The sequence below is a fragment of the Canis lupus genome, chromosome 6 (genome assembly GCF_048164855.1).
Source record: "Canis lupus baileyi chromosome 6, mCanLup2.hap1, whole genome shotgun sequence".
NCBI lineage: Eukaryota > Metazoa > Chordata > Mammalia > Carnivora > Canidae > Canis > Canis lupus.
In genome coordinates, this window is record NC_132843.1 from 3,140,185 (window position 1) to 3,155,572 (window position 15,388).

At 44.0% G+C, this 15,388-nt stretch overlaps 1 protein-coding gene across 3 annotated transcripts in view; it reads left to right on the top strand.

Moving 5' to 3' along the window:
• The first annotated feature begins 8,141 nt into the window (after positions 1–8,141).
• The window catches only part of PTPN2 (protein tyrosine phosphatase non-receptor type 2), a 94,011-nt gene continuing 86,764 nt past the window's right edge, over positions 8,142–15,388 (top strand). For all 3 annotated transcript variants that reach the window (XM_072828640.1, XM_072828641.1, XM_072828639.1), the window contains exon 1: positions 8,142–8,431. In XM_072828640.1, the coding sequence (XP_072684741.1) occupies positions 8,363–8,431 (69 nt within the window). In that variant the 5' untranslated portion in view covers positions 8,142–8,362. The remainder of the gene's footprint in view (positions 8,432–15,388) is intronic.

Below are 15,388 nucleotides of genomic sequence, written 5' to 3' on the forward strand. Positions count from 1 at the left end.
TCCTGGGGATCCCTGGGTGGCTTAGCGGTTTGGTGCCTGCCTTCGGCCCAGGGCACAATCCTGGAGTCCCGGGATCGAGTCCCACGTCGGGCTCCCGGCATGGAGCTTGCCTGTCCCTCTGCCCTCCTTGTAACAGGACCCAATTGGAAAGATTGGTTATGGGGCACCTGAGTGGCTCGGGGGTTGAGCGTCTGCCTTAGGCTTAGGTTGTGATCCTGGAGTCCCCGGATCGAGTCCCACATCAGGCTCCCTGCATGGAGCCTGCTTCTCCCTCTGCCTGTGTCTCTGCCTCTCTGTGTGTGTGTGTCTCTCATGAATAAATAAATAAAATCTCTTAAAAAAAGAAATAAACATTGGTTATAATACAAAGGCCTTAATTATATTTGAGAGAGACATAAATAGATTTAGATACAAGACAGCTTTAAGGAACTAAAGTTGACTCTACAGAGCCAATAAAGTCCATTGGAAAATTTGGCCTGGTACCTTGCTTATAAGGTTCCCAACAGCAGGTAAGAAAGGTTGCTTACTGGCAGGCACAGGAATCTTAGGGTATTTTGGGGACCTAGAGAAAAGAGGAATTCACCCAACTCTATAGGTATTGTAGGCACAGTCTGATGTGAGTCCTTGGGGCGTCTTCTTTGTCTCAAGAGGCTTTTAAAAATTCAATCTTAGATTCCCTATGAAAAGTTCCAACCAAGAACATATAAAAGAGCCTATGTGATCAATCACTCTCCTTGATGCACTTATGTAAATAATCAGGCCCAGTTTATTGAAATTAGATTTGATTTGCAGATGAATTAGTCTTGTGATTATCTTTGATACAAATGAGCAAAACTGTAGAGGGAAAAATTGTGTTTCAGTAATATACCTTTTTGGGTATAAAATTCTAGTGCTATTAATAGTCTTTGAGATTTTGTTTTCTCAACAATTGAACTAGATCCTGTATTCTTCTAATTTACTCAAAAATTCACCTATTTCTCTTCAATGTTTCCAATTTTCTCTCACCCTTTTGACTTGGAATCATTGAGAACTAAAACTACCCTTTTTCTGAAGCCATGCAAACTAAAACTGGACAACTTGATATAAACTTCAAAGAAATCACCACAACCATTCCCGTATAGACAATTGTCATGCCTGCTACTGTGTAGGCCATTCAGAAAGACCACCAGGGACATTCAAGTTGCAAATCAGGAGAATCTATCAAACTGTTACTGCCTGCCCTCACTCCATCCAAAGATGCTTCAAGCTGGACATTTAGAAATCTTCTTGACCAGCTGCCTTCAGAATTCAGAAACTGGGATTATATTCAGCTCCAATTATTAACCTTTGTTTTTCTTTTTTTTTTTTTTCATAGATATGCCTCTTAGTAAATACTTGATTGCTTGCACCATAGGCCTAACATTGGGAGCCCACTTGCATCACTGTCTCTTGAAATGAGACACAACTGTTTAACTGAACTGGACTATTCTCAGGACTGAGACCCCTGGTTCATTGAGCTGGAGCTTAAATTCTGGACTGTGAAACTTCTTGGGAAAGTTTCAAATGTATGAGGTAAGGAGTTCAGAACAAGTCCCCACAAATGTGCTACTTTGACATGTGGCCTATTTTCAGTTGAAGGCACTCATGACCCAGCAGACTCAAGAAAAACTTTTACCTCTCCTTAAACTACCTAAAAAAATTTAGATAGAGGTCTTGGTCCAGGAAGAGAGCTTTTACCAAGAGATATATTTTTTTTCTTTTCTGTGCGGCAGAATAAATATCTAATTACCAAATATCTGCTCTTCTTACTGTTCTGTGAATTACCCTCCTCCTCTTTGAAACCCTAGGCCCCTGTCCGATTCCTTAGCTCAAGATGGCATATTAGTCTCAATTGCCAGCCTCACCCTTGAGTCTCATAGTCTTATGGGGCCCCCATATGTATACAACCAACTTTGTTTTTTTCTCTTGTTAATGATTTATTTTGAATTATTTGAAACACCCAAAGAATCTGAAGGGGTAGGAGAACTTTTTCCTTCCCAACAATCTTGGAGATATCATGCTTTTAATAGAAATAATCAGTTACAGTGACAGAACTTTAGAAACCAGGGCCATTAGATTGTGGGGTATTTCTGGAGGAGGTGCCATGTATTTGTAAATTACACCATGTAAGGAGAAAGGCTAGTTGGCTGCTTAATTTTCTTTTTTTTTTAAATATTTATTTATGATAGACATAGACATAGAGAGAGAGAGAGAGAGAGAGAGAGAGAGGCAGAGACACAGACAGAGGGACAAGCAGGCTCCATGCTGGGAGCCCGATGTGGGACTCGATCCTGGGACTCCAGGATTGAGCCCTGGGCCAAAGGCAGGTGCCAAACCACTGAGCCACCCAGGGATCCCCTTAATTTTCTGTTACTGTGATTTCTTCTACCTCGCATAGTTTACTGTTTTTACTGGTAAAAATTTTCACTATGTGTATAAGGACTTTTTTTTCCCCTCTATGTATTTTAATCCTTTCAAGCAGCTCTGTCTCATAGAACTCTAGTTTTTATTTAAATTCTACTTAGTTAATATATAGTCTAATACTGGTTTCAGGAGTAGAATTAGTAGAATTCATTACTTACATATAGCACCCAGTCCTCATAATAACAAGTACCCTCCTTAATACCCATCACCCTTTAGCCTCACCCCCACCCACCTCTCTCCATCAACTCTGTTTGTTCTCTATCATCAAGAGTCTCTTATGGTTTGCTTCCTCCCTCTCATCCTCTTTTTTCCCCCTACCCTCACAGTCATCTATTTTATTTCCTAAATTCCACATATGAGTGAAATCATATGGTATTTGTTTCTGACTGACTTATTCCACGTAACCTAATACACTGTAGCTCCATCCATGTTATTGCAAATGGCAAGATTTCATTCTTTTTGATGGCTGAGTAATATTCCATTATATATATGTTGAATATATATAATATGAATTATATATAATGATCAATTATATATATAATGATATATGTATATAATCCATCAGTCAATGGACACTTGGGATTGAACTAAGTACTCAACTTTATTTTTTTTGTTTTATTATTATTATTTTTTAATAATACATTTATTTTTTATTGGTGTTCAATTTACCAACATACAGAATAACACCCAGTGCTCATTCCGTCAAGTGCCCCCCTCAGTGCCTGTCACCCATTCACCCCCACCCCCGCCCTCCTCCCCTTCCACCACCCCTCGTTCGTTTCCCAGAGTTAGGAGTCTTTATGTTCTGTCTCCTTTTCTGATATTTCCCGCACATTTCTTCTCCCTTCCCTTATATTCCCTTTCACTATCATTTATATTCCCCAAATGAATGAGAACATATAATGTTTGTCCTTCTCCGATTGACTTACTTCACTCAGCGTAATACCCTCCAGTTCCATCCACGTTGAAGCAAATGGTAGGTATTTGTCATTTCTAATAGCTGAGTAATATTCCATTGTATACATAGACCACATCTTCTTTACCCATTCATCTTTCGATGGACACCGAGGCTCCTTCCATAGTTTGGCTATTGTGGACATTGCTGCTATAAACATCGGGGTGCAGGTGTCCTGGCGTTTCATTGCATCTGTATCTTTGGGGTAAATCCCCAACAGTGCAATTGCTGGGTCGTAGGCCAGGTATATTTTTAACACTTTGAGGAACCTCCACACAGTTTTCCAGAGTGGCTGCACCAGTTCACATTCCCACCAACAGTGTAAGAGGGTTCCCTTTTCTCCGCATCCTCTCCAACATTTGTGGTTTCCTGCCTTGTTAATTTTCCCCATTCTCACTGGTGTGAGGTGGTATCTCATTGTGGTTTTGGTTTGTATTTCCCTGATGGCAAGTGATGCAGAGCATTTTCTCATGTGCGTGTTGGCCATGTCTATGTCTTCCTCTGTGAGATTTCTCTTCATGTCTTTTGCCCATTTCATGATTGGAATGTTTGTTTTTTTGGCGTTGAGTTTAATAAGTTCTTTATAGATCTTGGAAACGAGCCCTTTATCTGATACGTCATTTGCAAATATTTTCTCCCATCCTGTAGGTTGTCTTTTAGTTTTGTTGACTGTATCCTTTGCTGTGCAAAAGCTTCTTATCTTGATGAAGTCCCAATGGTTCATTTTTGCTTTTGTTTATTTTGCCTTCGTGGATGTATCTTTTTTTTTTTAATTTTTATTTATTTATGATAGTCACACAGAGAGAGAGAGAGGCAGAGACACAGGCAGAGGGAGAAGCAGAGGGAGAAGCAGGCTCCATGCACCGGGAGCCAGACGTGGGATTCGAGTCTCCAGGATCGCGCCCTGGGCCAAAGACAGGCGCTAAACCGCTGCGCCACCCAGGGATCCCTCGTGGATGTATCTTGCAAGAAGTTACTGTGGCTGAGTTCAAAAAGGGTGTTGCCTGTGTTCTCCTCTAGGATTTCGATGGAATCTTGTCTCACATTTAGATCTTTCATCCATTTCGAATTTATCTTTGTGTATGGTGCAAGAGAGTGGTCTAGTTTCATTCTTCTGCATGTGGATGTCCAATTTTCCCAGCACCATTTATTGAAGAGACTTTCTTCCAGTGGATATTCTTTCCTCCTTTATCGAATATTAGTTGACCATAAAGTTCAGGGTCCACTTCTGGGTTCTCTATTCTGTTCCATTGATCTATGTGTCTGTTTTTGTGCCAGTACCACACTGTCTTGATGACCACAGCTTTGTAGTACAACCTGAAATCTGGCATTGTGATGCCCCCAGATATGGTTTTCTTTTTTAAAATTCCCCTGGCGGGGATCCCTGGGTGGCGCAGCGGTTTGGCGCCTGCCTTTGGCCCAGGGCGCGATCCTGGAGACCCGGGATCGAATCCCACGTCGGGCTCCCAGTGCATGGAGCCTGCTTCTCCCTCTGCCTGTGTCTCTGTCTCTGTCTCTCTCTCTCTCTGTGACTATCATAAATTAAAAAAAAAAAAATTAAAAAAAAATAAAATAAAATTCCCCTGGCTATTCGGGGTCTTTTCTGATTCCACACAAATCTTAAAATAATTTGTTCTAACTCTCTGAAGAAAGTCCATGGTATTTTGATAGGGATTGCATTAAACGTGTAAATTGCCCTGGGTAACATTGACATTTTCACAATATTAATTCTTGCAATCCATGAGCATGGAATATTTTTCCATCTCTTGTGTCTTCCTCAATTTCTTTCAGAAGTGTTCTATAGTTTTTAGGGTATAGATCCTTTACCTCTTTGGTTAGGTTTATTCCTAGGTATCTTATGCTTTTGGGTGCAATTGTAAATGGGATTGACTCCTTAATTTCTCTTTCTTCAGTCTCATTGTTAGTGTATAGAAATGCCACTGATTTCTGGGCATTTTTTTTTTTTTTTATTTCTGGGCATTGATTTTGTATCCTGCCACGCTACCAAAATGCTGTATGAGTTCTAGCAATCTTGGGGTGGAGGCTTTTGGGTTTTCTATGTACAGTATCATGTCATCGGCGAAGAGGGAGAGTTTGACTTCTTCTTTGCCAATTTGAATGCCTTTAATAATGTCTTTTTGTTGTCTGATTGCCGAGGCTAGGACTTCCAGTACTATGTTGAATAGCAGTGGTGAGAGTGGACATCCCTGTCTTGTTCCTGATCTTAGGAGAAAGGCTCCCAGTGCTTCCCCATTGAGAATATTTGCTGTGGGCTTTTCGTAGATGGCTTTTAAGATGTCGAGGAATGTTCCCTCTATCCCTACACTCTGAAGAGTTTTGATCAGGAATGGATGCTGTATTTTGTCAAATGCTTTCTCTGCATCTAATGAGAGGATCATATGGTTCTTGGTTTTTCTCTTGCTGATATGATGAATCACATTGATTGTTTTACGAGTGTTTAACTACTCAACTTTAAATACAGACTGGGCAAATGGGAGTTTATAGCCAAGGTCCAGGGTGAGGGGTCAGCAGATAGGAAATTACTAAGAGATATTACAAAACAAAATTCAATTGAATAAATTATAATGATAATATTGGCTTTGTTCAATGATCCATGAATCGGGTATCATCAAATTTAGCAAAAGGAAATGACCTGAGGAGCTGTCCAAATTGAAAGACTTTTACAGGCCAAAGGGGGCAGGAACAAGTTACTTATGCTAGGCAAAAAAAGGAGGTTATTGCAAGATTACTTTTTCTCAGAGGATGGCAGGGGTCTATCAACAGATTACCTAACTAGTGTTCATCAGGTGACTCCTAATTGACTCATTTAAGATCCCATTTCTTTCTTTCTTTTTTTTTTTTTTTTAATATTTATTTATTCATGAGAGACACACAGAGAGAGAGAGAGGTGAGGCAGAGACACAGGCGGAGGGAGAAGCAGGCTCCCTGAAGAGAGCCCAATGAGGGACTAGATCCCAGGACCCGAGGATCACGACCTGAGCCAAAGGCAGATGTTCAAACGCTGAGCCACCCAGGTGCTTCAAGATCCCATTTCCGAGAGAGCTGAAACAGAAATTAAGTGTAGGTTCGGTGACAGGACGCTTAACAAGCAACTCCACTTTAAGAATGTTATTTTGTTTTTTTGTGTAAGATTTTTATTTATTTATTCATGAGAGAGAGCGAGAGAGAGGCAGAGATACAGGCAGGGGGAGAAGCAGGCTCCATGCGAGGAGCCCGACGTGGGACTGGATCCTGGGACTCCAGGATCACGGCCTGGGCTGAAGGCAGACTCTAAATCACGGGGTCACCCGGGCTGCCCTGTTATTTTGTTTTTAACACAAAAAACATCAGGGGCATTCTGACTAAACTGACTTACTAGGATTCTTGCTGAAGGCAGGCAAGGGTGATCAGATATGATTGGGAGGATAGTGGAAGATGAGAAACCTGATTAAATATTGAGGGTGATCAGATATTAAGAATGGGGGGACCTGGATAAACTGACTTAGCATGATTTTGCTAAAGAGAAACAGGGAAGTCCAAAAGTCAATGGCTAGTTGAAAAAGTGCTCAGAGGAACCTGAGTAGAATTTGTTAGAGGAGTGACTCTTTGTCATGTCACTTAATTTTAATTAAAATGTAAAGGATGGGATGCCTGGGTGCCTCAGTCGATTAAACCTCCACTCTTGATTGCACTTGGGTCAGGATCTCAGGGTCCTGGGATCAAGCCCCAGGTTGGGCTCTGTGCTCAGTGAGGAGTCTGCTGGAGATCTTCCCCCTCTCCCTCTGCTCCTCCTCCTCCTCCCGTGCCCTCTCTCCCTCTAAAACTAATAAATCAATAAATACTTAAAAAGATTTTTAAAAAGAAAAAATCTAAGCGTCAATATTGGATAGCACCGCTTAAAGTTTTCTTGATCCTTCACATTTGTTAGGATGGTGATGTAACAAGCTACCGTAAGCATACAGTTCACCAACAGTGAATCACCTTAATCTGAAGCGAGATCACTTCTATAACCAGCACGTTTGTGCGCTGTAAAAGATCATTTGTTCTTTTTTTATAAGTAACATTAATGTTTAAGTTGTGTGACGTTTACTTAACCACCTGTATCCTCCGTAACTGCCGGAGAGGCTTATCTGGCACAAAACCCATAGGTAGATGGGAGCTGGCACCCGGGCTGGTTTATACTCTCCCAGAGGGCTGAGAAATTTGTCTCAAAATCGGACACGGTCGCTACACTGATCTAAATGACGCTTAAAATGAAACGAAAATACTGCATTAGAAAATTAAGAGTAGGGATCCCTGGGTGGCGCAGCGGTTTGGCGCCTGCCTTTGGCCCCTGCCTTTGGCCCAGGGCGCGATCCTGGAGACCCGGGATCGAATCCCACGTCGGGCTCCCGGTGCATGGAGCCTGCTTCTCCCTCTGCCTATGTCTCTGCCTCTCTCTCTCTCTCTGTGTGACTATCATAAATAAATAAATAAATAAATAAATAAATAAATAAATAAATAAATAAATAAATAAATAAATAAAAATTAAGAGTAGAGCGAAAACCAGAAATGGGACAGCAAGAGGCCAGGAGGTCCGTTCCTGGAACTCGCGTTCAGCAGCTCCCGCCTCCGACGCCGCTCCTCGCCGCTCGAGCGCAGCCAGCCGCCGAGTCCCGGCGCCCTCGCACCGCAGCGTCCGGGTGGTCCCCTGGCCCCGCCCCCTCCACCTGGGTGCCCTCGGGGCCACGCCTCCTCCGAGCGCCCCGCCCCGCCCCGCCGCCGTGCGACTCCGGGCGGCGCGAGTCTGCGCGCTGACGTTCGACGCTTCAGGTACTTTCCCCGCGGCCGGCCGGGCCCGGCGTGGGGGCGGGGCAGGGCACAGAGCGCGCATGCGCCGCGGCGCCAGCGCTCTCCCCGGATCGTGCGGGGCCTGAGCCTCTCCGCCGGCGCAGGCTCCGCTAGCGCCAGCTCGCTCCCGCCGCCATGTCTGCCACCGTCGAGCGGGAGTTTGAGGAGTTGGATGCTCAGAATCGTTGGCAGCAGCTGTACTTGGTGAGTCGCGGGCTCGTGCAGCAGCCACGGTCCTCACCGAGGACCCGGGCTCGTGCCCGCCGGCTCCCTCCCGCCTCCCCCGCCTCCTGCTCGGGGCGGAAGTGGTGGCGCGCGGGCCGCGTCAGGGGCGCGCCTGCGCCGAGCGAGTCTCTGGTCCCTTCTGAAAAAAAGACCTCCGACGGGCGGGGGGGGCGGGGGGTACTCCTGGTGAGCGCAAGCGCGGAGCTGGCTCTGGAAGGCGGCTCCACAGCGGCGCCTGGTGGCGGGCGGGGGCGTGCTCCGCCGCCGGGAGGGACGTGGGAGGCTGCGGGGCCCGGGAGACCGGGAGACCGGGGGCGGGGGGCGTCCGCGAGGCTGCTTTATACTGTCCCCTTCGCGCGCCCTGGTGCCTGCGTCTGCCCGCCGGTACCTCGCTCCCTGGCCGGGTGTCCTGCGGCCGAGCGGGGCCGGCGCGGCGCCCGCTCCCGAAGGCTCGACCGGCCCTGGCCTTGCTGCCGTGGGTGGGCCCGGGGCCCCGGACCGTGCGGACCGCCGCGCTCCCCGCGAACCCGCGGTCTTGGTGTTCGCGGGGAGCCCGGCGTCTCAGCGCCTGGTCGTCCCCACAGCTTCCAGGAACGAGAGTATCTGGCCTTGGTTGTGTTGGTTAGAAGAATAAGGATGTTCCCTTTGAAACCTCTTTACTGGGAAATACTTAACATACAGCAGAACTCACAGGTTTTATGTATGGAGTCGAGCGGGTTCTCTGGACACACAGGCCTGGGTGAGTTCCAGCCAGGTCACGGTAAGGAACCTGCCCGTTCCCCGCGGAGGTGCTGTGCTGCACCTTCTCCCATCCCTTAGGCCATCGCTGCTCTCATTCTTGCCGCCATACGATCATCTTGCCTATTAACCGAAATCGTGTGAATGGAATCACCTAGTTGAATTCTTAGGGGACTAGTTTTTTTTTCACATCAGGGAACCTTTTAATTCAAATAGAAATTTATACCCTTGAAAATGACTTAGTTGCCTGTTCTGTACTGCTTAATTATTAGCATATTATTCCCAAGATTAAATTGAGTGGTTGTTCAGTTAAAAGTTGTTTCTGCTGTTCGGTTCACTCTTTATACAGGAAAGGGGGGGGGGGGGAAGGTTTTCCTATAAATCTGGATGATCTTAGGTTTCTTCCCATTTAAATTCATTTAAAGGACAGTAAGAATTGTTTGTCTTTGTGTTCAGAATGTATCCGTTTCTTCTTGAAGACATTAGCAGGAAGTATAATAAATACCCTGACTCACATGACTACAGAGTATGTTAAAATAAGAGTACTAACCTTTAAGAATGCTGCTAAAGGCCTTACCAAATATAGAAAATTTTAAATGCAAATTCTAGTAGGAATCTTTATGTGAGAGCCTGCCAGCTGTGTCTTCTCCAGTTACATTTGTTTAAATAGAAGCTACTGTCTCCAAGTTGCTGGTGGTATATCAAAGTACAGATTTGAGAAGAGAAAGGTGAATGCTATGATTTAATTGAGCTTAACATTTTGGTTGGGGGTGGGGTGGGGTGGCAGTAGCATTAATATCTTTGAAGAAAAATTTTTTAAAGTTTTATTTGAATGAGAGGGGGAGAGAGCACGAGCAGGGGGCAGAAGCAGAGGGAGAAGCAGGCTTCCCGTTGAACAGGGAGCCAGATGTGAGGCTTGATTCCAGGACCCTGAGATCATGACCTGAGCCAAAGGCAGATGATTAACAAACTGAGCCACTCAGGTGCCTCAGTATCTTTGGAAACTTAATGAAAACTGTAATCCCTTTGACCAGAAAAGTATACTTACTTGCATCATCTGAAAATTTCACATTCAATTTCAAGGAATTCAGGAGAACCTTCCATGGACTTGTGCCAAGGAATCAATCCTTTAGTGGGTTGGTCAATGTGCATACTTTCTTTTTTTCCTAATGGAAGAAGAAGAGTATTAGTTTGGTCTTTAGAAATCATACAATACATACTGGTGTTATAGTAAAAGTAGGTTAACAAGAAAGAAATGGAAAGCAAGTCGAGGAAAAGGTTTTTCCTTTGACTCTAGAATATCCATTCAGCCATACTATAAATTTGTATTGAGCACTAGTGGTGTGCCAGTCCCTTCTCTGGACCTTTGAGATTTGGCATCTCGAAAATACAGCGAAGTTTATTCTCTTGAGGAGCTCACAATTCTAGGACTTCTTCTTTTGATGATTTCTTCACAGTTCCCTATTTTCATTCATTGACTCCCAAGGTGCCTATTATGTATCACATTAGACTGAGTTCCAGCTCTCAAGGATCCAGCCTGGTGGGGAGTAGTAAATGGGTAAGAAGATGAAAACATAAAAGTGAGAAAGGCAAAACTGGTGTTAAGCACAGAATGTTGTCTAATCACCCAAAAGGGTGCACCTGGGAGTTCTGGTGATGCTTCCTGCAGGAGGGATAGCCTTCCCTAAGCCTTGAAGGACAGATTGGCCACGTGAAGAGAATAAGGGAGGGTGGAAAGAATTAGTGTTCCAGAGAAGGGAGGAATGTGTGCAGAGGCACAGAGCATAGAATGCCAAGAGGACTACCAATAAATTAGCCTCGTGAGGATAATGGAATGAAATTGAGATGCTGGAGGGATAAGGCTGGAGAGTAAGACAGAGTCTATTAGGTACCTGTAGATCAGACTGGCATGTGGGCTAATTGATAGGACTCATTGAGGAATTTTAAGCCTGGAAGTACCATGATCATACCATATTTACTTTTTAGTAAGATCACTCTACTAGTATAATTGATGGGGCTAACCATAGGAAGGTAGTGCAGGGAAGTGGTCTGTTGGAATAAACCTGACGAGAAATGTTGACTAAGGCAGTGGCAGAAGAAAGGAAGGGGAAATACAGATTTGAAATGGTAGGGTATAGATGTGTTTGGCTTGGAAACTATTCAGTTCAGTTGAGATACTTATAAGATACCAATATGGAAATAGGTCCAGGGGAGGCCTGAGCTGTAAATAGGGTTTGGGAAATCATGAGCACATAGGTGGTGTTTGGGGTCCTAGATACGGATGAACTCATCCAGGGAAAATATGGAAGGTTTGGAAATGCTGAAGCCCAATGACAGAAATCTTGACCACCACCTACAATTAAAGGCATAGGTAAAGAAAGGAGCTTGCAAAAAAGACTGGAGGGAAATAACCACAGAAGTAGGGAGAAAATCGATTGTAGGTGTGAACAGAGTTGATGGTCAGGAGCGCCACATGGAGCAAATGGGACAAATAAAGTCAAAACTGAAAGGGCCCATTGACTTAAGGAGCAGATGGTCGGATACCTTTATTTTTTATTTTATTTATTTTTTTTTAGAGAGAGAGAGAGGGAGGAAGGGAGGGGAGGGCAGAAGGAGAGGGGGAGAGAGCGAATCTTAAGCAGGCTTGGTGCCCAGTGTGAACCCGACGTGGGTCTCAATCTCACAACCCTGATGAGATCATGACCAGAGCCTAAATCAAAAGTCGATGCTTAACCAACTGAGCCACCCAGGTCCCTTCAGATACCTTTAAGAAGAACAATTTCAGTGGAGTACAGAAGACAAGCTGGGCATTGAGAAGAGAACATGGGAAGAAGTACAACCAAGTAAATATAGACCATTCTTTTAAGAAGCCCATGTTGACCAGTGGAGTGGGGAAGGTAGCTAAAATGAAGCAGTTATGTCCCTTCTTACTGAAAACCTTCAGTGGTTTCCCATTGCTCATAATGTAGAACTCATATTCTTCTGTGGCTCACAAGACGACATGGCCTGCCTCTCCGTATGACTTTCTTCCTTCTTTCCACTGGATTCTGTTCCTTGATACGTGTCTATTCTGTCCTGAAGGCCTTCATAATTGTAGCTCTCTTTGCATTAGCACTACTTCTCCTTTCCCCTCCATTTTTGCTTAACTACCTCCTACTCATTCCTGAAGTCTCACTTCCTTGGTGGGGTCCTTCCCGATCCTCTAATGCAGGATATGATCCTCTGTTACATACTCTATAGTGTTCTATGACTTCCCCTTTCATAGCAGTGTGTTGGATGTCATATGCAGCAGATTATTTAAGGAACACAAATTTGCATTAAGCAAACAACTATTACTTGAGTAAGGAAAAAGTGCTTAAGTGGGCTCTGCTTTGTCTATCACAATACTAAGTGCTATATGTGTTCATTTTTTTTGGCAATGTTAATTGGATTAGGAAAAAGGCTTTGATCTTGGGCAATAACTATATAAAACTAAAGTTGAACTTAGTAGTGTGAGAACTTTGACTTTACACCTTACTGAAAGTCTTGCAGGAAGAGAAAAATGAATTGATTATTTTCAGTCTGGGACTGGCCCCTGACTCCTTTTTACCCAGTTTTGAACAGTTGCTTTTATAACATAGTTTTTTTTTTTTTTAAGATTTTTAAAAATTTATTTGATAGAGCCAGAGAGTACAAGCAGGAATATCTGCAGAGGGAGGAGAAGCAGGCTCCCCGCTGAGTAGGGAGTCTATATGGGGCTCAGTTCCAGGACCCTGGGATCATGACCTGAGCGGAAGGCAGACGCTTAACTGACTGAGGCACCCAGGTGCCCCTATGACATAACTTGTGATAATAGGTTTCTTGGGAATGGATTATGGGGTCAGAGCAGAACAGACTATGAATTTATTTTCTTTTTTTTTTTAATTTAATTTTTATTTATTTATGATAGAGAGAGAGAGAGAGAGAGAGGCAGAGACACAGGCAGAGGGAGAAGCAGGCTCCATGGACCGGGGAGCCCGACGTGGGATTCGATCCCGGGTCTCCAGGATCACGCCCTGGGCCAAAGGCAGGCGCTAAATCGCTGCGCCACCCAGGGATCCCTGAATTTATTTTCTGCACTATCTCATCAGAGCTTCATGCAGGCAGTACCAAGGTCTTGCATAGCATCAGGCACTTAAATGCATGATAAATATTTGTGGAGTAATGACTTCTTCCCAGGGAAGGGTAACTTGATATGTTTACATGAAGTAAGGGGTGGGTGGGTGGGGGAGGTGACAGAGGATAAGCCTAAAGAGAGAGATTGGAAGTTGAAGACATAGAAGGGATTACTGTTGGAATCAAAACCCTTGGAAAGTAGGTGCTGATGGGAGCAAGAGCACACAGATGGAAGAACTGTCTTGAAAGGGCACAACTGGCAGAGGTGAGATTGCTGGAAAAGCCTAATTTGGTTTGACGGACAAACTAATGACATTTTGTTTTTAAGATTTTATTTATTTATTCATGAGAGATGCAGAGAGAGAAGCAGAGACACAGGCAGAGGGAGAAGCAGTCTCTCTGCAGGGAGCCAAATGTGGAACTCGATCCCAGGACCCGGGATCACGCCCTGAGCTGAAGGCAGATGCTCAATCACTGAGCCACCCAGGCGTCCCCAACTAATGACATTAAGGTAGTCTGAGGTTAACTGGCTTTTTGAGAAATGTTCATGATTGCTTTTTTGTCTTTAGTCACTGCTGATTGCTGTCTGAATCAGGCTGGGGTATGAGAAGGGCAAAAAAAGAATGGAGCTTTTATGAGATTTCAGGGAAGGGAATAAAACTATAGGGAAATGGAAAAAAACAAACAAACAACAAAAGGCAGCCAAGCCATGGAATAATGTTTCTAGTAAATGGTGGCTCAGAAAGAATTTAGTTGACTAATCAGAGTTTAGGAACCATGAAACTCTTAACTGGCTATTTTTCTTCATTAGAAATTTGCACTTCAAATATTGTCAGAGTAAGAGCCACTTGTGAGTCAGCTAAGTTTTAGAAGTAGGGTATCAAGGGAAGTCTGTTTTTGTAGTATTTATAACGGGTAGCCAAACGACAGATCAAAGCTTTCTTATTCTAAAACAGTTCCTTTGCAGTGTGTACTGCACATTGTCCTACAAATGTTTAACCCTAGGGCTTGGAGTTTTACATGGTTGCACGTGTTCTTGCTATACAGAGTCCTTGAGTTTCCTTAAAAAGAGCCTGTTTTCTCACACTTTTGGAGTCTTTGCCCATGTTGGATGTATTCTGTGCCTACCTTATCTACCTAGAAAACCTCTTCAAGACTAGTCTCTGGTTTCTTTAGGTAAAGTTATATGTTCCTTCTCTGACTCCTTATTGGAGAATGAATCACATTGTTTTATAACTGTCTACGTCTGTGTCTAGCTCTTTCAGGGGTACTTTGTTTTTCTTTGTTTCCCCATCATTTGCCTGTAGTTCTGAGACATGTTAGGTGCCCAGTATTCACTAAACAAAAAGAATGCTGTTCCCCTTTTAAAATGTCAGCACCTTGGGGTGCCTGGCTAGCTCAGTTTGTGGAGCATGTGACTCTTGATCTTAGGGTTGTGAGTTTGAGCCCTATGTTAGATGTAAAGATTACTTAAAAATCTTAAAAATAAATAAAATGTCAGCATATTGGTTTATTCCAGCCCCTTCATTCACAGCTGAGGAGATGCCCCTCCAACATGAGATTGGGACTTAGGTAAGGTTACCACCGTGTCTAACAGTGACATGGGTGGGACCTAAATTTAGTCCTTATAATTCTCATTTCTGTGCTATCCCAGTTTGCCACCTGACTGCTTACACTGCTTTCTCCTTAAGATCTACCTGAGAATAATGATGCTGAGGGAATCACTTACATTTTTCATAGCAAGGAGAGAATGGAATGTGTTAAAATAGGTGGGGTCATTTTGGGATTGGAGGCCTTCAAGACAGTATATGAGATCCATGGATTAAACTGGAAAGTGATTTCCAAGTCCCCTGAAACTGTATGTTGAATCATGTGTATGTGTGAGTGTATTTGGGTATTTTTGTCTGTAGAGATTCCATAATTTTTGTCACATTCTCATGTAGATCTCTGTGGCTCTTCAATAGATAAGGACCCCAGGGGATGCCTGGGTGGCTCAGTGGTTGAGCATCTGCCTTCGGCTCAGGGCATGATCCCAGGGTCCTGGGATGGAGTCCTGCATTGGGC